At 41.6% G+C, this 27,280-nt stretch overlaps 1 protein-coding gene across 2 annotated transcripts; it reads left to right on the top strand.

The window, feature by feature from the left end:
* Positions 1-26,905, top strand: PROSER2 (proline and serine rich 2). 2 transcript variants are annotated; one of them, XM_050905031.1, is made up of 4 exons: positions 1-65; positions 9,909-10,124; positions 21,929-22,181; positions 23,079-26,905. In XM_050905031.1, the coding sequence occupies exons 2-4, from the start codon at positions 9,945-9,947 to the stop codon at positions 24,065-24,067; spliced, it is 1,422 nt and encodes a 473-aa protein (XP_050760988.1). In that variant the 5' UTR covers positions 1-65; positions 9,909-9,944; the 3' UTR covers positions 24,068-26,905. The 2 variants fall into 2 exon arrangements, with proteins under 2 accessions (XP_050760988.1, XP_050760907.1); XM_050904950.1 differs by having other exon boundaries at positions 21,929-22,184.
* Positions 26,906-27,280: the final 375 nt, after the last annotated feature.

Raw genomic sequence — 27,280 nt, 5'->3', positions numbered from 1 at the left:
TCCGGCTCCTCGTTCTGCCCTCCACCGCTCCTGCCGGGAGAGGTGCGGACTGCTCCCTGCGGCCGGTGAGTGCGGGCTCCCCTCAGAGGGCTCCTCTCGCCCTGCGCGGTGCTCCGGCTGAGGGGACCCTCGCTTCTCCCTCCGTCCCCGGCTCCGGTCCTCCCCTCCCGGGAGCGGGGGCTGGCGGCGAGGGGATGCCGCCGGCGTGAGGCGATGAGCTCCCGCCGCTCCGCCTGCCCCGGCTCGGTCTCCCTCAGCGGCCCCTTCGGGGAGAGGCCGCGGAGTGCTCCGCGCGTTTGTCAGCCCTTGATAGGAATGGTTGAATATCGGTCTTATTACTCTCTAATGGATTTTTAATTCCCCCCCCCCCCCCCCCCGCCAGTTGCCGCGGTTCCACGAGCAGCACTGGGGACGGCGGCCGCTCCGTGTAGCTGCGCGGGTTCTCGCCCCGCTGTTCTCTGGGGTTCGGGCGGCGGGCTGGGCGCTGCCCGCTGCCGGGCTGCTGCCCGCTTCCAGCGCGGGGCCTGCCCGCGGCGTTGTCAGCGAGGAAAGGGAGACTGGAGCAGCCCCGGAGAGGTGCTTTGGGCTGGGGTTAGTTTTGTGTACGGAGGAGGGGAGGAGAAAAACTATTAGCTGGCGGCTTCCCTGCTGTATGTGAGGCTTAGTTTCCCAGTATTGAGCTGTGTTAAGGATTGTTTTTCTTTTTTTTTTTTCCCCTTGGATTTCTTGTTCTTCCCCATCATATCCTGTCTAGTAACAATTTGTGTGTGATAATTGGCAACTTAAAAAAAAAAAAGAAAAGAGAGTTAAGGAAAGGTTTCATACCAGTGCATTGTTAAACTTTGGATGTATGGTATTACTGACTGACTAAGGGTGATGGGGGAGAGCAGCCTTATTCCTCCTCATTGTTTTCTGACTGTCTGCAATTTAATGTTACCATTGGAAAAAATGTTGGCTTAAACAGTAGCAGATTCAAGTTCAAAATACTTTTTTTTCCTACCCAGTCAGGTGCCTTTTCCATCTGGAGATGGTAAGTGTGAGATGGCTGGTGCTTCTTAAGATCGTAATCTTAGGTAGTTTGGGCGAGGTTTAGTATGTGTAAGAGAAACCACAGCCTTAAAAACACTCTCGGGATTTTCAGTAATCCAGGATCTCAAGGGCATGTTTCCTGAATAGTTTTTGTTTTAGTGTGGCACCGAGAGGAGGTAGCTGAAAGTGGAGCTCTGTTGTGCTTGGTCCTGTGCATGGATATAGCAAAAGATGATTCCTGTGGTAACAAGCATGCAGATGAAATAGGACAGAAATTTGGAGGAGGTTGTCTATCTTTCTAAAAATTTTGCAAGGATTTTAAACTACAAGAAGTATCAGAAATGTAAGTAACAGTTATTTCCTTTCCCCTTCCTTTTATGAAGGGCACAGAAGGAAAGACTTCTTTCCAAACCCTAAAGCATAAGTCTTAGTTTTAAAAGCTTTTGCAATTTCTGGCTTGGGCTAATAGAGGTATTATTTTAAGACCCTTCTACAGATGCTTGACTAATGCAGCATTGCAGATGGACTTCCTTGTACAGGTACTACTATAAAGAATAATGATTGTGGCATTTTCTCCTTCCTTTGCGGTAATTCCTGCTGTATAAGGGGGGAGCTGGTGTTTAAACAGTAAAAGGAAAAAAAAAAAGCTGCTCACTCAGGTCTCCAAGAAATGAAGATACTAATTATTTCTCAGAAATGGAATAGATTTTTTTTCAGCTATGTCTTTCTTACCAAGGATTTGTTTGGGGTTTTTACAATGGAGTGTGAATGAGTAAAATGAAGTTTTATGACTAGAAGTACAAGTAATGCCTGACATTGGAAAGGAACAGGGAGATTCGATATTACGTCTCTCTGTTGGGAGATTCGATATTACGTCTCTCTGTTGGGAGATTCGATATTACGTCTCTCTGTTGGGAGATTCGATATTACGTCTCTCTGTTGGGAGATTCGATATTACGTCTCTCTGTTGGGAGATTCGATATTACGTCTCTCTATTTTGTCAATAGTAAAACTCTTCTCCTTCTGTTGGTCATAGCTGCTTTTTCTCTGCATGCCTCCGAGAGAAATATTAACCAAGAATGTTGGCAGAGGGGCTTGCTGGTTGGATATAGTAACTGGCACAACTTAACTGCTGAGCAGTTGACAAGTCTCAGGCTGACTGACCTTCTAAAATACTGGAGCATGAAAATAAATGAGCATATGAATGTGGCTTTCAAAGCCAGCCAGACAGGCTGTGTCAAATACTGTTATGAAGTCCTCCGTCCTCCTTTTATTTTTTTAATTAAAAAATAAAAGCAAGGAACTTTAATTTCCAGTTTAACTAACTGCTTAAAGATATCGTTTTCAATTGGATGCGTATTGATTATCCCTGTCCCAAGGAAAGTCCAGGGCAAGACTTCACTGCTCTGTTTTGCCAGTGCTGTTTTCAGCTCTGTTTGCCTTGGGCAGGCAGACCTTTTTGTACTTACATAGGAATGAAATGTGCATTAAGTTAGCTGCTTTTTAAAGTAAACACCTCTGCTTTGTGCTTCAGATGTCTTCTGCCCTCCTCCCTATACCAGCACAGCAGTCACAAAAAGAAACATAGGAAAGCAACCTCAGATCCAGCTGTGAGGCTGACACAGCTGTACTAGGGCTGAAAATTATCTTGTGTTCTTAAATACTTTGTAAAACAGGATTTGGTTCACCTTTGCTATGACTGTAGCAGTAGTTACATAATGAAACCCTAAACCCCATTGATGCTATACCTGTAGCAAGACAGAAGTTGACTAATTACGGAGGTGTCTGTGCCTGAAATTGTTTATGTACATTCCATGTTTCTAAATTGTTGGCTGTCATAGATAGCACAACCCTCATGTTAACAGGGGAGATTTAAAAAGAATAACTTCAAAAGAATCGGACACTTTCCTTGTTGAAATTTGCATAAGGACATGTGAAGTCAGAGGAGGCCTCAGCCATCACCTGGATGTGTTTAAAGCTCCATATAGTACCGGACTAGATGGCTCTGGGTATCATATGTAGTTTTGCCACTGAGCAGATACTAGTCATCAAATCTCAACTGGAGAGTACCAGTGAGAGCCTTACCCCAGGATAATGATAAGATGTTAATCTAAAGAAAAGTAACTACTTGTCACTGGCTGTAGTTTTATTTTTAGTTGGGGCAGGGAGGGATTCTGTCGCTGTAAATGCGTGGGAAATGCGAGCACTTCAGGGATCTTTCTCTAGTGGTTTAATCCACAGTGTTGTATATGAACCTTTGCCACTGGCCTTTGCTTTAGGCAACACGATTCAGCTGAAGCTGTTGTTGATGGAGTGAACTGGGAACAGTTTACTTGCAAGGGATAAGGCAAAGACAAATGAGAACATGCTTCACAGTTTTTTCCCAGATAAATTCTATCTTGAGGGTGAACCAATGTGCTTAGCATCATCAAATCCTGCATTGCTATTCCACTGTCTTAAGAAGCAGCATTTCCCAAACGCTGCGGAGAGGATGATGAGGCAATGATGATCTAGGCTTTTGCAAAAGGTCTCTTGTCTTATGTTGGCTTGGTTGTCTTCAGTAGGTAACAAAGTTTCTAAAGAATAAGTCTGTTCTTGAAAATCCAGAAAGACCAGTTAAGAATGAAGCACAGTATTGAACGCTCTTTTTCTGGTATCTTGAGGCTTGGATTAACATGCTCAAAGGTGTGACCTGAAGCATTGTTTCTGAGCAAAGCATGATTTGGAGAATTCGGTGTAGTAATTGAATTATTACTTAGGTGATGAAAATGTTGGTTTGTGATTGTTTCCTTTCTTTTTAAGTGGTTGCTACATTTAATTTGAGATCCAATTCACCAAAGCATTTAAGTGTGTGATGAAATATCTTAGTGATGTCAGCTGGATTTAAGTTTTACTAAGTTGGTGCCTTGCCCATCTAGTTCTTTTAAAAACTTATGTACACGGGATTAATTATTTCACTGTTGGCAGCTCTCGCAAATTCTAGTGTGAGTTGTATGAATGACATTCAGTGTGTTTCTTGAGGCTCCAGCTTCCAGATTTAGAGGACTGAGAGAATCTTTGTTTTTAGTTTTAAAACTAACGGATTTTGTAGCTCTCCAGCCTGTAGAGGAAAGTTGGAATTGTCACGAATGCACCACAGAAACCAGAAAGTTTAAAACAAAATATTGGGGTTACTTGCATTAAATTCCCTTGAATTCTGGGAGTCTCGCATGGTTGTTAGCACACTCTTATTACTTTGGTTGTAGCTACATGTCTGTCCTGGGCTGCCATGCTACCATGAGAGTATCCCGAGTTCCCACTTTGCTAAACGTTGTTTAAACTTACTTGACACCCGTTCTGAAAAACCTCAATCAGAATTTATATCCAAGGGAGTGTCTATAAAAATGCTGTTGGCCTGGTTCTTGCTTAGAGGACCATACTGTCATAGAGTGGGGGGGTGAGGTGTATTTTTGGGGGGTGTTTTTGTTTTTTTAATGGTCAGCATTTCTATTTGGCTGCCTGTACTATGGTGACAGTCCCTCTCCACACAAGGGCAGGAACATTTCCTGGTTACTGGATGTTAAATAGCCATGACTGTTTTGGACAGACAGGATTTTTCATGAGCAGATAAGGAAAGTACATCATAGTAAAATGCATTAGCACATTATCATAAGCATCTACACTTATGATATGGAGAATAAAAGTCAGAATTTAACCATGTTGGCCAGTTTTGGTTTACCTTGGTTCCTAAACATCAAGCATCGTTGATTGTTACTTCAGTTTTGACTCTTTCCATAAGAACAGCTTACAAATTCACTGTCTGATTCTGGGGGGTTTATGTGCTCAAAGCAATACCTCTTCAGCCATCCTGTGTGCTCCTAGAGTTAGTCAACTTGCCTGTGAGGTTTCTCCTTTGTAGGCAGTACTGTCACTTAGTCTGTTCTTCTACCAGAAAGCTTAAATCTTACTGTATATCACAAGAGTAGGACATGGGTTACCTCTAAAGCTCAAGGGTTTACTCTGTATTTCATATACTGAAGGAAGCAGGAAGAATTCATTTGCTGATAGCTCTGTTCATAAGGAGGAAATATGTCCACCATACTGGATCAGTTAGTTTTGAGGAGTCTGTAACAGCAGTGGCTCAGGGAAGACATGTCATGGGCCAGTTGGTTTTGTTTAGCTGTGATCTTGTACAGCAAGTTCAAAGGTATGTTGCAGGAGCAATTAATACAAGGAAAAATTCATCAAGTTATTGGACACAAATACCTGGCCTGTTTTGGGAAGCCCTGTGGTCTCCTGACCACAACGTGCAGGAATCTGAATGAATTCCTACTCTCTGCTCGCCTTGTTTTACATACTCTTGCCTCAGCATCTCCTGCTAACTGTCAGAGGCTAATAGAGATACAGGTCTATAGTCTGCCCCTGTACCATCATTTTTATAAAACCTGTCCCACCGTAACACTTCAAATGACCTCAGAGTACTTTCAGATGTTTTTTCCAGATGCTTAACTCTCCAAACTCAAGCACCGCCATGGGGTGCAAGATGACTGACGGTGTGCGCAGAGCTGAGTGCGTGCATTGGTATGTCTGTATATAGCTGACAGATTAAACAAACCTTTAAGTTCACTGGCCAGTTCCTCTGTTTCAGTTGTATCACTGAGAAATAGCAGTTTAAGAACAGGCAAAGTGTGTGTGATGCTCAGAGTACAGTCTAGGCTTAGAAATCTAGCTTAAGAAAAACGGTTCATGCAAAGAGTGTTCTAGAAATTGTATGTATAGTGAAGGGAGGGAGAGACTGATATTGTGCCCTTTTAAAAATGTATGATAACTTTCTAAAAATTGTTGACTCTACTTACCTTAAATATATCGTGCAGTAAATGGCATGATGCTGTCTGTTTGCTGGCTTTTGGCTCCTGGCTTATGTAGCAGTTGACTTTTGGCCTCTAAATGTCTTCTATTTTTGTGGGATTGATCTTTTTGCCTGTTAAGCTAGTCTTCAAATAGGATTGTTAATAAACAATTTTTTCAATCTCCTGCTACTACAGAAACAGTCCCTTGTAAATGCTAACATTGAACTTCAGTGGAGAAGTAATCTTAGTCAGCAAGACTATAATAATATCCTTTTTAAAAGGACAGACTGCACCTTATCTTTGATGGCAACTTAATACAGTCTCTCTGAATTGTGTGCCTCTGTCAAAGCAAAATTAAATCTTTGGAGGTAAAATTCAATGTTAACTTCAGAATATTTCAATTTCCTCCTATTACCCTCTGACAAACATGCATGATATGTGAATTGTATTGTTTTAAATATCTCATGAAGGCTAGCTCTAGTGTAACCAAGCTGATCATTTCAGCTGATAGAATCACAGCTACCCTAAGATGCCTTTTTGGTTTAATATTTGGGATCTTCTCTCCAAATAGTACTGTTCCTGTCACACTTCTACACTCTTGTGTCATGGTATGATTTTTTTTTTTTTAAATTAATCCCTAATGGTACAGGCACACATTTCTTAAACCAAGCCAAAAAAACCTCCCACTACAATGCATTGAATAGACCAAGCAACAAATCCTGTTGCGAGCAACTTCCATATTTAATGCAACCCTGAAGGCCAGGAGGAACAGCTGCCTGTCGTCCTGCTGTTCTTGCTCTCTCTGAGGATAGTTACCTTATTTTTGAACCCTTGCTTGTTACCTAGGCAATCCTACTGAAACAGGCAGTGGGGTCTTCTTGAAATTCATTAGATTCTTGGCTATTTCTATCTTAAATCCACAGAGTCTTTCACTTAATAGAGGGAACATAAAAAGGCTGAAGGGACTTCTGTGTTAGCCATGGTTAGGAGGGGAATTTGTCAGTAAAGCATGCTGTATGTATTGCAGCAGTGCCGGGCAACCTCACATCAGCTGTGGCTGCACTAGGCACTGTACAAATATGTAGGCATTTCTCCCTTAAAGCATAAAAAACACAGCAAAGGTGGAGAAGAAATAATGTATATAAATGGGTTATGATCTTATTGACATGTACCCTTGAAGTGTTAAAGATGATGTGAAAGAAGGGAACGAGATCTTCTCCCTACCCCCTTTCTGCAGGCTCATAGGCTATTGCACCCGCTCCTGAGTTTTTCTGAAATGAGTAAAACCTCCAAAGAAGCCACAGCTTACAATACAAAAGCAGAACCAGTGCCGTAATGCTTGCTGCTTGATGTTGTGTGGGCGGCTCTCTTAACCGGTCGCAGTCACTGCCTTTATTCATTGTTCAGGAGCTTTGTGAAACATCTGAGCTTGAGCTCCAAAATGAGTAACAGGAGCTTGCTGCAAGCAGAGTTATTTGTTGTTATTTAGAACTTGTGGCTTTAATGTTTATTGCTACTGAATCTGGGTGTTCCTGCTGCCCTGGATGCAGATAGCCCACTATGAAGCTTAGACCTGGTTATGCTAAGGTTTTGCTGTTGGAGAAAGCACAACAGTACTCTTAAATACTTTCTTCTCCCTCAAAGTTTTGGCCCATTGATTGGTTTCTTGGTAACTTGGATTAAAATCTTCATTTGGTTAGTCTTTAGATGTGGGTCTTGTCTATGATATCTATTGTAATCTGGAGCTGTGACCTCTCATAATGTAGTCCGTAAAGTGTTCACAAACAGTTTTGAGTATAATTCTAGAAATCTAGTAGTTGTCTATACTACATCACTGAGGGACTGAACAAATGTGGCATGTCCAGTTTATACTGGGGACACTTGGATAAAAATTGATGCTGCAGCTTAAAAGTGCTGATGAGAAGTAATACTCACCTTAGTTGGATGTCCGTACTCACCTCTTGCTAGTCCCTCCTTAGAAAAATACTCTTTTCCATCTGAACATCACCTTGAAAGTCATGGGATGAAATCTGAAGTCAGTGGGAGTTTTCTGTGAATTTCAGAGGTGTCAAGATTTTCTCTGATAGTCTTGTCTTCTAAAAATGATATATGTATCTTTTGTGTGTGTTTGTGTGTAGTATTTCAGAGGAGTCAAGATTTTCACTGATAACGTTGCCTTCTAAAAATGATACATATTTTCATGTGTGTTTGTGTGTGGCTGTTCAATGCCACATGGTTTGTTGCAGATGGAGCTGCTGTTGCAGGATACGTTCTAGACTCCGGCTGCCCTTTTCTAGTTAGGCTTTCTGCAGCGTAGCTTTTTGGTTTGAGCCTGGGTATGTGGTAACCAGAGGTGCAGCAGCTGCTGCAGTGCTCTCATATCTGCCTCTCTTGTGATTCTGAAAACCAGGACCAAGAGCATGTTTCTACCTTTGTGGCATCACTTAAAGACCATTATCCTGAGGATGCATTGTATCTATTTATAGCTAATGTTATTAGTAGAAGAAAGGAAGAATGTTCTTTTTATGTAAAAGCAAGGCCAAATCTTAATCGTTAGACCTAATGTTCATAAGAAAGGCTATCAGATGCTTTTATTGTGGCAATCCAGTGCTCTGTTTACGTGGACTGTGCTTCCAAGACTTGCTGGACTTCAGCCTAGCTACATTGTGTGGGAGCCTTCCCACAGGACACATGCTGGTGTGCCGGCGTAGACGAGGGAGTGTTCATACGTACCTCTGGTAATGTCATAGCCCTCTCCTGGGAGGAAATGATCAGCAGGATGGAATTGTTGCTCAGTATTGGCAGATGTTATCTCACTGCTATGAAACACTAATCAGCTTACCAGGAGGCTCTGGTTTCTCAGCCCTCAGCCGACAGGGATAGGGAGGAAGGAGAAGTAATCAAATTGAATTGGAAATGCAGACTTAACTTTGCTTCTCATGTCACCTCTTGAACCATAATAAAGGGGGAAGCACTTGGGAAGCAGGACCATCTCATTTCATTTGTACAGTGTCAGGGTAATGGTATCCAGTTCCCAGCTGGTGGCATGTAACATGGTACCGCAGAACCAACTGTTTTGAGGAATGTGTCACTGCTGTTTCCTGGTCACAGGCAGGGTAAGTGGAAAGATGGACTGTTAAAGAACAAGGCAATTTCTTGTTGCAAAGGATGTTTTAACATATAGGAGAAAGAAATGAGCTAGGTTCTACTTTTTACCCACACCCTGTTTGTGCTCTTAGTGCACAAGGATGACGTTTGTCTTTGTGATACTTTGAGAATGAAGGAAGAAATTCTGCCAGAGTGTTTTGGGAGATGATGACAATTCAGAGAGGTATTACAGAACTGAGCACTAGGATGGCTTAAAAAAACTGGGGGCTTTTGTTCCGGTAAGTGCTGGTGCATATGTCTGTTCCAGTAAGTGTCTTCCAAATGTACAAGCACTGTTTCTTCATGGCTGAGTGAAATAAAAGCTCTGTAAGCTTTAAAACGCAATTTTGTTAGGTAATGCAATGGTGCAAAAATTGCACTAAGTTCTGTTCACGGATCTTTCACCAGAAGTAGTTGGCATAGAGCTGCTTCAGTAACACACGAGTTAACTGTGGCAGGGTTAGGAAATGAACTGGATTCTGTTTTCCCTCATGTGATCCAATAAATAGAATTCTTGTCTAAAAGCTAATAAAAGATGAAGATATTGGAACTGGGTCAGTTGGTATCTCAGCCGATGGGATTTTATTAGTGTTAATGCTGTGTCATAATGGAAAACACAAACTGAATCTGTAGAACAGGTATGTATGCAAGGTCCATGCTTGTAACTGTAGACATCTGGTTTGGAAGCACATGAGATGGGGTACAGAACCTTGCTATGTTGGATTTTTAAAGTCACCTTTTAGAATAAGACCAATTTTTTTTAAGAGGTGCCTGTAGGTGGTAGACATGTTCCAGAGCATGAAGATATGCCCTTTATTAACTTGTGTGGGATCTTTTTTACTATTTATTTTCCAGTATTTTAAAAACCAGATTTAAATGTAACATGTTGTTCTCTATTTTCAGAAATGAATAAAGCTAGCAGCCCTACGTAGTACGCTGATGGCATTCTACGCTGCATCGGGATCGATAAGCCAAGAGAGTGTGATGCCTAGAAACCTCCTCTCAGATTCTCCTGAAATGGCATCTGAAATCTCTCCAAAGCATGCACCTGGGAGCATGGAGAGGGGTGGCAGTGTGGAGAATCGTGGCAGCCAAGTTAGGTGCAGAAATCTTGCCTTGGTAAGTGTTTAATGAGCCTTATGCTTAGTGATACAAATTACATGAGTAGCTTTGTTCACATCACAGGATTTTTTTTATTAAGCATTGATTTTTGCCATTTCTAATCCTAAATGGTTGCTTGTGGTCTTGGTTGTTAACGAACTGAAAGGCCAGAAATAACTACTCTGATGTGGTACAACAGCTTGTTATTCTGGTCTGATTGTCTCTGAGAGCTTGGAGAGTGCTTCTCTCTCGCCATTCGTCCCAGAGAACCGGGAACAGCAGTAAGGAGCATGCGTTACGCTGGGCTACTCAGTGCAACCACCCGTGTGTGGTGCACATCTCTGCCATCACTTTAAGTAGCTCATAAAGGAACTTAAGGATAGTGTTGGTTCTATACACTGTTTCTTGCTTAAGCTCTTTGTTGACACTACTGAATGAAGGTCTCGGCTTATTCCACCTTCATATAATTAGATGAGTAACAAATATGTCACCATAAACAAAGCTGTCTTGACATTAGTGAATATGAGTGTGTGGCCATTTAAATAGTATGTGAGTAATTGAGGGAGTAGGATGTACTTCTGCATTTTTCCAATTAGTAGGATGATTCAGGCAATGAGCTCAACAATACTGTTTGTACTGTGACAGGCTAAGCCTAGAAAGCAGATATGGTTCCTTGCATAGTCTTTTTATCACCACAACCATTTGAAAAGCATCCATTTTTAATTGAGGAAAGAGCACTCCGGTAAACGTGCTTTCCCTAAATGGAAATCTAAATCTCTGTCTTGCCTTAAACATGGAATTAGGCTTTCTGTATCTTTCCCTCTGCCCTCCCTGCTAGCTTCCTTTTAGTGAAGTAGTTTTCTGTGGAAGAATAAGTGGTGAAAATAAGTTGGCAAGTTGATACCTGTATTTATCTATATACCTCAGAAATGCTCCGTGTTTTTGTGCTACTTCATGAGCTTTTTGGCAACCGGAGGTAATTCTAAAGATGTTCCTTCTTGGTTGTTTCTAATGAAAATACAACTCTGTTAATGCTACACTGTATCCTTCAGCTTGTGTTGCTAGTTAAAACACAAAACAAGTATTACTAAATTCAGTCCTTTAACTGTTTCTGATCTGTGCTAGAAAAAAATTGTGAAGGGTCAGGATGGGGGAGGTCAAGAGCGTAGCCAAGTACACCGTTTGGACTCAGGTATTTAGAGTATGTTGTTTATTATATGAAAACTGATTGGATCTTGGAGAATTACAGTGGAAGTTGCACTTTGTTAAAGAATTACAACTTAATTTTATGCAGAATTACAAGTTAATTTTATGCATGACTGACTCCAGTTTTCCAGGTTATCAAACTAGTGGCCATGTTTCCATGGGTTTGTCTTAGCTGTGGTAGCAGGCATGAGACTAGTAATTTGAAAAAAATCAGTATTGAATAACGAGGCTATGTATAAATCGGTATGTTTGTACAGTCTCATCCTGAGTCTGCTGTGTCAGAAAATGACATAGAATCCCTTAGTCTAACTAGATCTTACCATGTGATAACCCATATGATGATGCATCAGCTAGAATTGGAATCCCTTCCTACTCTGTAATGCAGTAATTTATAGATGGAGTAAAAGCTGGCTGCAGGTTTAGGCAATTCCAATCAGACCTGTGCATCAGCAAAAGAAGTTCCCGAAGCCTTTAGCTTGTCACATTTGAATTTGTGCATGAAGAAAGTGAAGCATGTACCAACGAGTTTAATTCTGGTGCCACAGGTTCCCTTCCATGACTGTTCTTCTAGCAGTATAGTAGGTAGCATGTCCGATAAGGCTCACAACTAGCATGCGTGGAATAACAGGTTGGGGAATGGAAACTCTTTTCAATACAGGCATAATTTCAGTTTTGGAGTTTGAGAAGGGGTCTGTGTTGAACCGAATGTGAAGGAAATTCTGCCAATTGTGATGGAGTAAATAGTAGTCGAGTGTTTAGTGCTGCTCAGGTCTTTCCTTTTTGTGATCTGATGTAAGAAAACAGTATTGTTCCACTGGCTGATACCTTTTGTCTGTTCAGCACTGAAACAGGCTTTAGAAATCCTCAGGATAAAGAGCAGTATTCTTCAAATATTTCTTTTTCTATATCCTTGTGTAACTATGTATTAAAAGCACGATTTTTACAGTCCACTAAGCAGATCAGGGGATTTGCAAGAGAAAAAGCTAGTTGCTGGTGCATGCTCCTAGAGACCTTAACTTCTTGCTTCAGTAGTTTTGTTATAAAAGTTCAGAAGATGCAGAAGCTTTGATAGCCTAATGAGAAGGAGGGGATAGATAACTTTGTGTAGACAAATAATTTCTTATTAGACCAATTCTGAGAAAGGAAGGGGCAGATTTTCAGGCACACTGGACCTTCATAGCCCTGAAACAGATGCAACTACAGACTTACCTGCCTCTTCATTTATCGCTTTTCTGGGCCTGTTCACCTAGAGACGTAACAAGGAAGGTCAAGGTTGACTTGAATTTTTTTTAATGGCCTTGCAAGGGAAAGAAGTGTAGCAGTGCTTTTTATGACAGGCCTGTATTGCTGCAGGTTTCTTCCTACTCAATTACAAAAATGAGGCTCTTAAGCTTCTCGGTGTCAAACTACATTAGTCACTAAATATAACCTTTGTGTTGCATCTGTGGAATTCAAACAAACCTGCGTATGTGATAATAGAGACAAACACTTGAACTGGCTTTAGCCTATGTTGACTGCTTAGAGCTGGTTTGGCTGACAGTTGGCTGTTCTTGCATACTGTGTGTCTGTGCTCTATTTGCTGTGGAACTGGTTGTCGGTTTAGGAATGACTAGGAGATGGACATGAATTGCCATGTGCCAAAAAGGTCTTAAAATTCTGTGTGTGAGATTCTTACCAGTCAGCTGTTGTCAGTTCAGTTTAATTTTGCCAGATTTCTGAGCTTCTTACCTACACAATGGTGCTTTTAGTTAACCTTTGACAATTGCAGTCCTTAAAGCCGAATTTATTTTTTTAAATGGAAGGCAAGGTGCTGATGCCCTGTCTTGATTGCAATAGAATTTTCCATATAAATGATAGATGTTCAGGTCTGGATTTATGCTGCCAACTCTATCACAGCAGCTGAAGACAAGGACAAGAGCCCACATTTATGTGGGAGGAATGTTTGCTGTGGTATTTTCATCTCACCAACTTTTATAACCATAAAAGTTCTTATATATGAGGACATGAATTTGCACAATATATTCTGGTTTCTTTTTAATGAAGGTGGTATCCATACATATGCTTGGCAGAAGCATGAGACAAGTGTACCTTCTTGATATATGGAATCAGTTGCACTATCCAAGGGGGAGGGTAAACAGAAACACTCTGTTCTGCTTGGCAATTCTGACTTCCAAAACCCGTTCTTGAATGACGCTCTCTGATATGTGGTATAAGAATTAACCTGCAGTGAAATACGGTTGCAGCAATTTAAGGACACTTAATTCGGAGATAAAACTAGGTCCTAGCTTTTTTTGAAGCAATTTGTCTTGTTCCATTGACTGAATAGGCGCAGACCGACTTCTTAAAGCCAATCCTTCTTTTTCAGCGCTTCACTCTGGTAATTGTACTGTGTATCTATTCTCAGCCATGAGTAACTGCTTTAGTATCTAGGTGTGAATAACATGCTAGGACAATAGTATCACCTGCGAAAATCATACCAGAAGGTGCTGGTTGTACCTAAAGTGAGCTGTGCTACTTGGAACTGCACTAGTAATAAGCTGTGTCAGTGCCTTGGCTCTGTTGATACGATTTCAGTACTATACCTTCTGTATCTGAACATGTGTTACTGAGTGATAGGTTTGAGGCATAGTGAGTTCTTGTTACTCTCAATGGATCATGCTGTGGGCTTTTTATTTTATTTTTGCCTTTAGTTCAGACAGATCATTGGTTAATGCCGCAGTTCATCACCACTCTTTTTGGGGCAGTGGTGACCTCCAGAATTTGGTCAAGTGAGTATTTCTTTTTGTCACTAATCAAGTGACTTAAATTGGCAGATGGCCATGATTCTAAAAAGATGTCTTGCTTATTCCCTTTGTTATTTCTTCAAACAAGCTTCCTCTATGGCTCTAACAAGACTTGATACCCAGTCACTGAAGATGGTTTGTCACTACCAGACACCTTGTATAGTACAGGTGACATTTTGAACATTGGTTAGATAGACAAGAAGAGCAAGTATCTTGTGAGTAGTCTGAGCTGGCTCAGTATCTTATTTCACCCAGTCAGCCATTTAACTCAGGGGTGACCTGGTGGTTTTGTAGTTATGATGTCTCTTGGAGCCTAAAAATTAGTTGCTATGACCTTTATCCTTTTTGGATCAGTACAGCTAATTCAAATGCAACAGACCTGGTTTTCTAAGTGCACTGTGTTACTATCTTTTTGCCCTAGCCTCTCTGAAGAGGTCCTGGGATTCCAGTGTGGTTTTAGGAGTTACGGGAAAAGGACAGATTGTGTGTCCGTTAGCCCACTGCCACCTTTTTTTCCTCACAGTTTGAGTGTGCAGAGTCCTGTGATGCTGAGCTGCACTTCAGGTACATTCAAGGGAAAGTCCTGAGAGACTCCTTTCATAAAATTAAGGTGTTTTTTCCCCCCTTGATACTGATACTCTGCAGGCCTTACTGTACTACAAGGTCTTTCACCATGTCCAAGTGCTTTGCCAAATAACAATACACAAAAAAGGTAAGAATTTTTATGACTTTGATACTTTCTGTGGATACAGCTATCTTTGGACAGGTGGAAGCCATTCCTTACAGGGTGTGGAGAGAGCTATGCTATGCCTCATCCACTTTCAATTGATATTAGCATGACTTGGAAGCAGTATGCCTTAGAAAAAGAAGAGTCATTGTTCCTACTGGCAGGACAAGAAGTAGGGAGGAAGAGGGGCTGGAGGACCACTTGCTTTGAACTGTGAGTATAGAACTAAGGTAAAGAGCCTGACTTCTAGCAAGGAACAACCTTGCTGTAAAATGTGCTAGTGAGAATGTGCATAGAGCACAAATTGCCTTCAGGATATGTAAACTGCATCATTCTGCTTCAAAGTGGGATCTGGTAGATAAAGATTATTCCAGCAGGTGGGCAGCTCTGCTCTTTAACCCTCACTGATAGGCATTCCTGAATTTCCAAAGCAGTTTTTGTACCTCACTATTTTCTTTTTCAAGGAACACTTGGATTAGAGTTTCTGTAATGTGAAAGCCAATTTTAACTTGTCTTGCCTTCAGTGCACATAGCGGTTAATGTTCTATACATTAAAATACATACAGGGCTGCATCTGCCTACCACCCATTCTTCCCTGTTTTAAAACATAGAGTTGTCCATTCTTCCAGCCTTCCTGTGCAGCTAAACTCTCAGCACTCCTTGCTTTGTTCTGGACCCTGTCCAGCTTGGCTGCATCCTTTCCAAAGTTCAGCGACTGAATCTGAACTCTGTGTTCTGAATGAGGATGTGCTGTTATTTCATCACCCTGGTTAATATACTCCAGAATGACATTCGCGTACCTGAACAGCACTCTCTTTCCTCTTTATGGCACTTAAACTGACCTGCAGATCTTTCTGTCTTGTATTGCCACTTAGCCATTGTGCATCACTCTATATTCATGCGTTCAACTGAATTTCATCTTGTGGACTACCAGCACACTTATATGGTTCATGAAGGTCTCACTGTCCTACCTAGTTCTTGCAGCAGCATCTTCCAGCGTAAGAGCATCGACAGATACTAAGTTAACTGTCTACTGTTGTTAGTGAAGTATCAGATAATAGAGATGTAGGGATAAATCTGTTCAGGACTTGTCTTGTTTCATTATTCAATTTATGATACATCATGCTACTTCTCAAAAATAACAATCTCTCCTGCCCCCCAGTTACATAGGTACCTTGCAGTAATTTCATCTAGGCATAGTTTCCTTATTCATCTCTGAGTGTATTTTTGGGGGACCACGTAATAAAGCCTGCAAACCAAGGCTTATCGCATCTTGTGCTTATGCCTGTTGGCCAAGTCAGTAACCCTGTCATGAGAAATGACATTGGTGTGAAATTACTTGATTTTTGTAAAAAGTGTTAAGTGGCTTTTGCCTGAAATGTCTCCCAATTTTTCTCAATGTTGTTCTAACATAGAAATTAAAGGGAAGAAGAAATTATAAGCTGATCAGCCTAACTTTGATAACCAAAGAGATGTCTTCAGAGTTTAAGTAGCTCTTGCATTGCTTTAGCTTGCCCTTTTAAAAGTAGGTTAGGAGTAATTTAATCAGGTTATGACTTCAGTTCATCTAGTTTATTTTTTAAATTCTTCTAGATCATTTGTTTCCTCACTTAGGACCTATTGATTATATGCTTTGCTAACTATTATGAAGCACATGTGTACAATTATGTTAATAAACTGAAGAAAACAACATTCAATATTATAGTCTTCTTCACCAAATGAAATGGTATTATCAAAATCATCAGATAGTGGGTTGTAAAGGAAGTACTTTTTGACACAGCACACAATTAAACTATGGAACTCATTGCCGCAGAATGCTGTGAATGCCAGCCATTTAAATGGGCTTAAACAATAAGATGAATTCATGCTAGAAAAGCTCATTAAGGGCTATTAAGCACACAGATGTGGATGCAACTGGGAAGTCCTTAAGCCATGTATTGCTGGAAACTGGAAGGATGTAGGGAAGAAAAATACAAATCCATCCAATTTACAGCAGTCCTGTTCCCCTGTCCTGTGCATTACTGGTGGCTGAAGGCAGGCTACCGAGCTAAATGGATTTTTTTTTTTGGTCTGATCCTGTGTGGTAGTTCTTGTTCTTATCTGTAATTCACTTGCTTCCAACTTAAGCAACACAGTGGTGCAATCCATTCTGGTTCCCTTTTCTGTAAATATAATCAGAAGTACTTGCCTTTTTCTTCTGCGCTGAAGCTTTTGTACCTGTTCTGATACTGTTCCTGCATGCAGGGCTTTCTTTTTTTCCCCCATTTCTTTTTACAAGTAGAACTGCCTGCCTTGTTATTAACAGGCTGAGGCCTAAGTGGTGCTACATCAGTCTCTTTCTGCTACATATTAGAACAGTTTGCTCCCTTCATGCTTTTTGAGAAGCATCCAGTCACTTCTCTCTCATGGAGCTGTGCCTATTAATTCTTTGGCACTGTGAAGTGGTTGATGATAAATCAGTTGAATCTGGTGTTCTCCTGGTATTTTGCTAATTGAAGTTTGGTTCTCTGTCAGTTTTCAGAAGAATGATTTTTTTTTTTTTTTTTTTTTAACCACTGCAGATGTCTTGGGATTTCCCCTGCTGTACTGTTTCTGTCAAAGCTGTGCTGGTCTTAGGATTCTAGATCTGGATGTGATGTTAAGAATTTCTTCAGAGGCACATGAAAAATTGTGGGCCTTTGATATTAAATCACTGTTCTGGACATGTAGGAAAGGGATCTTTTCTATAAAACAGATTCTGTTCTTCTTTTCTTTTTTCTTGTTTCTTTTTTTCCTCTTTTATACCAAACACCGTCACAACAGACTCTTTCCTGTTTGGCATAAGCAGGCAATGTTTGTCTGCACAGGGATCTAAAATATTAATGCCAGCTGAGCATACTCAGCTATTTCAGCTGTTTGCATCCCAAATTTCTTCTGTCCAAGCAGTCGTCTTAATCCTCAGCTAAGGCACAATTTTCAAGTTTCAAATTTAGGCTGCCTTTTGACAGTAGCTTTAAAGTCGGTAGTGTTAGGTGTATGTGAGATTCAGTTTTGGGAGGCATGTTTGTGTATTAAGAGTAGGGAGTTGGTGGAAAGTATGAAGGCAATAACTCGAGTAACTGAAAAGACTCTGCTTTGACTGTTAAAAACCTAGATTGTTCAAGGAGACAGGAGGCCTAGAAAACCAGCCCAGAAAGAATATGAACTGTTCCAGTACTTGGAATATGTGAGAAATAAACTAATTAGAAATAGACTTGGTAACCTTAGTTAAAACTGGCATCAGTTAACCACAACAAAATTCCTCCCATCTTTCTGAAAGCTCTACTGTAATATAAGTAATACAAGTGGGCATTTTATAATACACCACTGTTCTCAGACTAGTGGTAAAGCAAGTCACTGCTTGCTTTACACCTCTGAGCTCCTTTGGTTTGACCAGCTTAAGTAGGTTTATCTTCACTGTGCTTGTGTGTCTAAAATGGGATTATTTCCTTGTCTCACAAACTGAAACATGCCTTGCCTGAGCAAGTTTCTAGCCAGGCTGGATGACTTGCATCTCAGTATGGTGACCTGCCATAATGTTGCCTGATCCCTAGAGCTGCTGTCTCTTTTTGGTCTTTTTTTTCTTTTTTTCCCTGAGGAAATGTGACATTGGTCACCTTGAAGGAAAACTGCATGAGGAAAGAGATCAAAGTGACTGAGATGAGGTTGTCCTTTCAAATCTAGGTATGCCATTTATTACAAATGTATTTGCAAACGGATGGTTAGTCATTTCAGATCCTTCACCAAATGGGAAACTGCTCATTTCAGCAAGATCCATGAGGGATGGTAAGTCAGGCAGAGCTCTGCTGACCAATCCTCCTGCAAATCTTAACCTGGCATGGAAAAGCGCTCAGTCTTGCAGCACAGAAATGGATGGAAGGAAGGGCTTCTGAAAGTCTTTGCTCCAATTCACATGCTGTTTTGCTCAGCTCCTCATCAAATGAGTTAAGCTCATGTGGGAGCAGGTTTTTTTTTTTTTAAATGAACAGTGTGGTGCAATCATTTCTGTACTGCACCGCAGTGCGGATCTGCTGCCACTATGAACTTCTTAAACACAACCCCCCTTTTCTTCTTTGCCTGCGGAAGTCTGGCTCTTGCAATGAGCTCACTCACAACAAAAGCTTCTTGGAGTCCTGTTCAGCTCCAGCTAGGGCCTACCTAACAACGGCTCCTTTCCTGTCATTCTCTTGCCTACTAGACATAGCAGCTGTATGAGTATTTGGGTGGGGAAGGAAGGAGATTGCAACATCCATTAAGGAAAAAAAAAAAAAGAAGGCTTGTCTGTCTCTCACTTTTCAAGTGCAGCTCTAAAACTTTCCTTGGCCTTTGAAAACTGAGCTCTGCCATGTGGTGGGTGCGAGCTGTGGAATACGTCAGCCTTTGAAGTTAGTCCTTTAAATAGGCAATTGCAAATGGAATCCAAATTTAAGCTTTTATAGCAGTTTTGCTGCAAGCTGGAGTAAGTTACTTATTCTAACAGTACACTGTGGATGGTAAGACTAAGTTACAAGTACCCACACCTCCGTGTGTGTCTCCCAGCCATCAAACCATGTTCACCCTGACGATGATAAATCTGAATCTCTAGAAATGTAGTTGTAGCACGAGCCTCTTGTTGAAACCAACTTTGTATTTCCCTGCAAGACTTCAGTCTTCTGTTTTAACAGAAAACTGTGCCAGCTGTGACTGAAGACTGCTGTGTTCACATGATTGCAGCCACAGATAAGCAAACCTGTCCTCAAGTGTCTGAACTAAGAGTGGCTGAAAGGCAGCGTGACTGTCTTCTGTGTTTCGTCTGGCCTGTAGAACGTTTTCCCTGTAAATAAACACACAGGAGAAGGCAACTAAGAGCCCTAAAGCATTTCTTTTCTCATCTGTAGTGTTTTCAGTGCTTAGAGACTAACTGCCACTTGGTACAATGCAGCACTTCATAGTTCTTAATTTATAGGTATTACTTTTCTACAGAGGTACATTGTTCTTATTTTTAATGCCGGGGATGGGGATAAAACCTTTGTTTGCGCAAGGAGTTAACAGGTAGAGCTGCGCACAGTTTTTTCTAATCTAATGCAAGATGATCTGAACAGGCATGGTGAGTTTGAAGCAAGTTGTGCTGCCCTAGCGAGAACATGTCTACGCCTTGGATATTTGCACTGCATACCTCTACGTATTTACCTGAATTCTGCCAATCCACCATTGAGAAGTAGCCTTGGTACCTTACCTGCTGCACAATCGGATGTTCTTGGAGAAGTGAAAAGTAGAGATGAGAAAGGAAAATGTTTGTATTGCTTTGCTGGTGCCTTCTTGTTAAGTTACTGACAGCAAAGTTTCCAGTATATGCCTGGTGGGAGAGAAATTCAATCCAGAAAAGGGAAAACCTCACTTACTTTTCAACAATACTTAGCTACATTCCAGAACTTATACAGCTCTCTTGGGAAATGTCTTTCCTGTATCCATTGTCTTAATGTAGTGCCTTTCCTAATAATTCTTTGTCATCTGCAAGCTTCTGGAAAAGTGAGTGTTTCCCAGGGTGTAGGTGGAGGGAAAAGAGTTTGCGCATTGCTGCCTAGCTTCTCATAGCAATATTGGTAATCAAGTTAATATCAAGATTAATCAAGATCAAGCAATATCAAGTTAATCAAGAGCAGTGACTCATAGAAAATGGAGACTGGATAATCCAAGTGATTACTTGGATCTCTGCAGGAGATCTACAATCCACGGGATTGTTTCCTGCTGGAGAAAATAGCCCAAGGCACTTTCCTGCTAGGGAACACATCTACATATTTATTCTAAATTTTTCCTTTCTGCAACTCAAAGGTAAAATCTTTAGAAACCCTCTCCCTCCTTATTATTACTTCTTTGTAATCTACCACATAACTCTGGATAACTCAGATTGCAGTGGTAGAGCCAGATTTCAGCTCCAGCTCTGCCTCTAGAAGCCAAGTCCCACTTTGGTCTAGAGCAAAAAGGGAATCAGCTTGTTTGTTGGACTGTCCTCAATGCACCTTTTCCCTCCCATGCTGCTCCCCATGCTTTGTCCCTGAACCTTACACAGCAACTGAAACAGCTTACTCCAGTTTGGAGCCTGAAGAAGCATCTTAACCCTTGTAAAGGCACGGGGGGGGGGGGCTTTTTTTTTTCCTTCTCTGCTTTTATGATCTTTCAGCAATTTGTTCTGTCCCACTCAAATGGACACTTGTCTGCTGAACTAAAGTTAGGTACTTTAAAGGATGAAATACCAGTTGCTGTTCTTCAGTTAAAACTAATGCCGTGCAAACTCCTGGCTTTTTTTTTTTTTCTTTTGCATTGTAGTGGCTGAACGCCTCTGTGGGAAGGGGTGAAACAGCAAGCAGGAGATGCTCCTGATGTGACTGCTGCCTGTTTCATACTGCCCCTTTCTGTCTTCAAAAAGGGGTACTGTGTTTGTGTCCTGGTTTTGGCTGGGATAGAGTTAATTTTCTTCCTAGTAGCTGGTACAGTGCTGTGTTTTGGATTTAGTGTGAGAATAATGTTGATAACAGGCTGATGTTTTAGTTGTTGCTAAGTAGCGCTTATCCTAAGTTAGGGCTTTTTCAGTTTCCCATGCTCTGCCAGCAAGCAGGTGTGCAAGAAGCTGGGAGGGAGCACAGCCAGGGCAGCTGACCTGAACTAGCCAAAGGGTATTCCATACCATGGAATGTCATGCCCAGTATATAAACTGGGGGGAGTTGGCCGGGAGGGGCAGATCGTGGCTCTGGCATCGGTCAGCGGGTGGTGAGCAACTGCATTGTGCATCACTTGTCTTTTCTGGGGTCTAATTTCTCTCTCTTTTTGCTATATTCCTTTTCATTACTATTGTTATTATATTTCATTACTATTATTGTTAGTATTATATTTTACTTTAGTTATTAAACCGTTCTTATCTGAACCCACGAGTTTTACCTTTTTTCCTGATTCTCCTCCCCATCCCGCTGCGGGGGGAGGGGGCAGGGAGTGAGGGAGCGGCTGCGTAGTGCTTAGCTGCTGCCTGGGGTTAAACCATGACAGTTTGCTATCAGTGTACTTACCTGTACTCACCTGCAGGGCGTTAACCTTTCTGGCTTTTTTCCCCATAGGATGATGAGAGTTTGAAATACTTAACTCACGAAGAGCAGGATGTTCTCATGTTCTTTGAGGAAACCATAGATGCCTTAGAAGATGACTTGGAGGAGCCGGTCCTACGTGACAGCGGCATCCACTCTCAGTCTCCAAGGTCAACAGAAGAAAATGTGTCCAGTCATTCAGAGACTGAAGATATCATCGATTTAGTGCAGTCAACACCTGAGAGTAGCGACCATGAAGGCCCTCCTAGCAGAGATACCGAACCAGGTAGTAGTATTTCTTGAAAGTGTGGTTTTTCCCTTTGACCTAGCCTTGACATATTCCAGTTCTCATTAGAAACAGCTAAAGAAATTCTGTACCTTCCTTACTACCTCAAGATAAATCGGTTACACAACAGGAGCTCTAAGGACTATGATTTTAATTTGACTTAGGATTTATGAAATTCTTGCTGTTACTATAACTTCCCCCCGCCATGGGGGTCATGCATATGATTAAGTTGTTGGACTGCTATCTCAGTCCCCTACCTGGTGACTGAGTTGTAACAGAACTGAGTATTATGCAGAGTCATCGCAGCAAGGCAGACTAGTATTCATCAATGTGTTCACGCTCTGCTTCTCTCTAAGACCTCTTAAGACTTTCTCGAAGAGTTTTAAGATAGCAGATCATTTGTAATGTTACTTTGTGGGGGACTGAAAGGCACATGATCCTATCAATAAGTTTGTGACAAGATAGTGTATGGCATGTTGTTTTCTTCACCCTGTAGAGTTTGCTCTCTCTGTTTTTGGAGAACAGATTTATCAGCTAGTACATACAGCGGGATGTAATGTGTCCTCTCCTGGCTGTTACAATAAAAAATAAGAATTGCAAAACTCTTATAGAAAAAGCCATTGAAACACAGTGAAGCTAACATTCAGATTGTGAATGAATGGCAGAAAGAGGGCTTCCAGTGAATGCGTTGTAAATATGGTGATTTGAACTATAGCATCGCCTACAAGATGCCATTGCTAGGAGTTCAGTTACAGTTTCTTCTGGCAATGTGCGCCGAGTTTGAGTTAGAAAGTTTGGGGGAAGGGAGTACTGATGCTTGCTAATCCTAGGTGAAAGAAAGCCTTGTATTCTGCTGTGTGAAGACTTAATGACATCATTGCTGCTTTGTCTTTTAAGTGTTGGATGCTACCTGGAGAACTGAGAGCCCTAAGCCAGCTGTACCTGCTGACCTTCCCCCACATCCCCCTGTACCACCACCATCGATGTCTGAGACGCTTCCTCTTCCTCTTCCACCCCCTCCTCCAGTGCAGCATCCAAAATTGCTTCGTTCTGTCCCCACTCCACTCGTCATGGCCCAGAAGATGTCTGAGCAGCAGATGGAGAGCAGGGTGCGCTTCCCCGGTGCTCTCAAGGAAGGGAATTCGGACAGGAAGAAAACCCCAGTAGCCAATGGTGACTATTTTGCCGCTCCAAAGCATCCTCCTGCACCTGCACCCAAACTGCACCGGTTCCCGAGCAACATCAACATAACAAATGTCAGTGGCAAAGAATTCAATGAGACTATTTCAAAAGCAGCAGTTAATGTCCAGGAGCGGAGAGCTCAGGTGCTGGCCAACATCAATGGAGGAGCTTTTCTGGCAGCTGAGCTGGAGGAGAAGCTGCAGAAAAATGACTTCTTGTCACGTAACAGAAGTTCTTCCTTACGGGATCTCTCCTCTGAGCAAACTCGATACGAGGCCCTGACAAAACTTGGCCTAGTTAAGGGAAAGCCAGCTCAGGACCAAGTAGACCATGCCCCAAGCACTCAGCAGCTTGATGTGCAGCCCAAACAGGCAGACAGTGTTCCCAATGGATATCAAAACATCCATGAGATTTTAAAAAGCAAGCCCAGCCCTTTCCTTCCTATGGGCAAAACTGTAACAATCAAACCAGAGGTAGTTCTTGCTGCTAACAAGGTCAGCAGCCCACAGCAGAACACAGCACAAAGTTTTAATGATTATAAACCTAGTCTAAACCTGGATATGAGGAGGAGATCAGGTTCACTGCCTAGGCCTTCAGGATTTCGATCCCAAGGGATAACGGTAAAGTTTTCTGGCCGTGGCTCAACAGAAGAAGCTAGGAGAGAGGCACTTCGGAAACTGGGACTACTGAAAGAGACTGCGTAATTCAGATGGGAATATTGTGGCAACAGGGGGAAAGCCATAGCATGGCTTTGTGCTAGAATAGTCCCAACAGGATTGGGATCAAACAGATTGGAAGAAGAAAGGGGAAGTTCTCTGCTTCAGGCAAGCTAAGGAGGTACTAGACACTGTGGAATGACTGCTCGTGTTTATCTCGGAAGGACTGGCAGCACGTACGGTCATGTACAGCAGTGGGCTTCAGCTCTCCTTCCTACAGAGATATTCATCTGTTGCTCTTTGTGACTAAGAGGAATTTTATTTAAGTAATGCTGGACTGTAGCAGACAGCATGTTAATGAAGTGTACAGTGCAGTATTGTTGTACATAGCAAACTGAATAGCAAATCTTCCCTTTGCCCATTCTGAAGCCAAAACCGAGAGCTCCGTTTGTCTTGCCCACACGTGTGTGTCTGTTCATGGGAGCTTGAGATAATGTCAAAACTGAAATTTCTGACCAGCGTGACACACTTCCGTGACTTTTTGTTGTCTGTATTATCTGGCTTGGCTTCGTTCCCTACCAGTGGTGGAGTCTTCTGCTTCCTTGCTCTGTGCCCACTTGACTCAAAACTGTACAGAGGGTGGTTTCTGTTTTGACCTTCTCTCGAGAGAGTGGCCCAAGCTTTGAGTGTGTGACTGTATCACTCTGCTGCTTCACTTGCAGTCTCGCCTTTCTTCCCAGCCACCTGCTTCTTGGTCACGCTCTAGCAACCTACGTGTCCAGTGAAAGGCACCAGATAAGCCTCAAGGATATGCACCATGCATGCAGTTTTCGCACTGACAGCCAAAGAGTCTCCTGACAATCTGTGACCCCAACTGTTCTGTACCAGTGACGATCTTATAGCAGAGAAGCCATAGGAACAAGTTAACTTTGTACCAAATGCGAGAACCTTATGTCACAAGTCTTATCGCTTACATTAGGGTTCCCGTGAAGAAACTGTTACTTTTTGAACAATAGCTGTACTACACTGAATAGTTGTAAGTTCTGTTACTTCTAAAAACTGTCATTTGATCTTCCTGTAGTTTCACAGCCCTAATAATCCTCTGTTCACAGCCTTATTTGATTCTGCCCTGCCAATGCATAACAGAAGTTACAGCCAAAATTCTTGCAGGCTAAGTGGAGTTACAGGAGAGAGCTCTATGTAAGAGCATGTCACTCCTGAATGGTCCAGGTTGGCGTTATTTTGCCTTTGTTCAATAGACATGCTTTTAAAGACGGTCCCAAAATGTATTTGTGTGTTGGTATGATTTTTTTTAATATGGCAAAGCTGTTCTTCCACATTAAAACTCCCTTCCCTTCTTGTACACCTGAAAACATCAAGAATAGCCATTTTAACATCAAATGCCAAACTCCAGACCCTCTAAATTTCTTGTTATTCCTGCATGCTTAAGAGTTCTCAGTGTTTTGTTTTTTTTCTAAAGGGAAAAACTCACTTACTCTCTGCACTTTCTAAAGCCTCAAGTAACCCCCTCTTTTTGCCAAGTAGCTGCGTAATAAACCTTGGAGAAGAGGAGGGGAGCGGCTATAATAGAAACTGACACACCCTTCAGCAAGGAGCTCTGACATAACTGTGATGAACAAGTTTGTAGTTCTTGTGATAAAGTATTTCAAACTTGCTGAGCTGTACTTGTAAGTGAAGCTGTCGTGAAGGAAAAAATCTTTGCGTCATTCTCAACCTGCCTCATAAGTTAAAATTTTTTTTGTTGTGTGTTGGTTTTTTTTTTTAAGTTATCTGCTTGCTGCTTAAATTTTTAATTGTGTTGTTATGGTATCTGGCTGGTTCTGTTATGTAGTTATTCTTTTCAGCCTTTTCACTGGGTAAGTGATCATGTGCCTCATTGTGACAGGCTTACTATACATAAGCAATCAGTAATTAAAATACGTGGCCATTCCTCAGTCTGGCAAAGCACTTACGCATGCATAATCAAATGTGAGAAGTGCCGCTGAAACAAAAAAGGCTGCTTGTATGCTGCAAGTAAAGCACATACTTATTTTGCTGGGTTCTGAGTCTGTAGTCCTAAATCAGAAATACAAGGAAGCACATAAAATACATCCAAGCACATAAAATACATCCAAGCACCTGCTTCAGTGCAGCCTGGCATGGAGTCCTACATGTGGATTATGCATCATAATTTATTAACATAACCTGCTAAGTAAATTTAAATGTTTCATGACCTTTGTGCTTTTAAATCCTGTTAAAGCAAATTCTTCATTATAAATGTGAAGTGTGTACAAAGCAATCTTCACATCTCATCATTTCTTGCCAGCTCTTCTTTGAGTTGTTTACAGCTGAGAGTCTGTGCTAAGCAAACAGGAGTGGGGGGAAAACCCTGACACAAATTGTTTCATTGAAATTCAGTCCTGCTCAATAACTCTAATATAACCCTATTTAAAAAAAAAAAAAAGATGTTTAATATCTAAAGTATAAAGTTGCAGTATGCTGAATTAGATGGATCATGTTCTTTCCTCCTTTGTGCAGGGCTGCGTCCTCAACCGGTGGGAAGTGAGAGTTAGATCTCCATTAGGTAAACCAATTTCTGCCCAGTGAGGACTTGGAACGAGGTATTCACTGTGGCCCTTCATTATAGCAAATATCCTACTGGTAAATTCTTCTCTGTGCCTAAAACTGTAGTAAGTAAAGCCATGTACTAAATGAGGTTAAGAGTCTAGCTGCTAATAACCTGTATATAAATTTAGCTTTATTTTCTGTATCTTGTTTTGTGTGTATATGTTGCTGTGATTTTATTTTTTTTTCTCTTGTGTTAGAGGTAACTGTCTTGCACAAATCTGATAAATCATCTATTAAACTGGGATAAAACCAATGAAACGATGGCTGATCGGAGGTGGAATTTTGTTCTTTGTCACTCAGTAGCATGCACCTTTCTTGGAGGAGGGAAGTGACTTTTTAAATGGATAGTATCAATTTAATAACTTTTCTTTTTACAGTTGGATGTGTGTGTGAGCCAGAGCTCAATCCTGTCACACCATGGGTGAAGGAGGAGGAAAGGGGGTGGGGGTGGGGAGGGAGGATTATGTCTGTCTGCTGGCAAGAAATGTGTATTCTCACTGCTGGGCTTCAGTAACTGTGACCAGGGCCCTTGCAGGAATGAAGTTCATCCTGAACAGTGTTTGAAGTAGGCAAAAGCCCCCCTCTCCCAATGTTTTGCAATATTAAAATGACTTTTCCAAGAGGAATATTGTA

This window comes from Gymnogyps californianus, chromosome 1 (assembly GCF_018139145.2).
Source record: "Gymnogyps californianus isolate 813 chromosome 1, ASM1813914v2, whole genome shotgun sequence".
In the NCBI taxonomy this organism is placed as follows: Eukaryota; Metazoa; Chordata; class Aves; order Accipitriformes; family Cathartidae; genus Gymnogyps; species Gymnogyps californianus.
The sequence above is the reverse complement of the archived record's forward strand: the minus strand, read 5'-3'. Positions and strand labels throughout refer to the sequence as shown.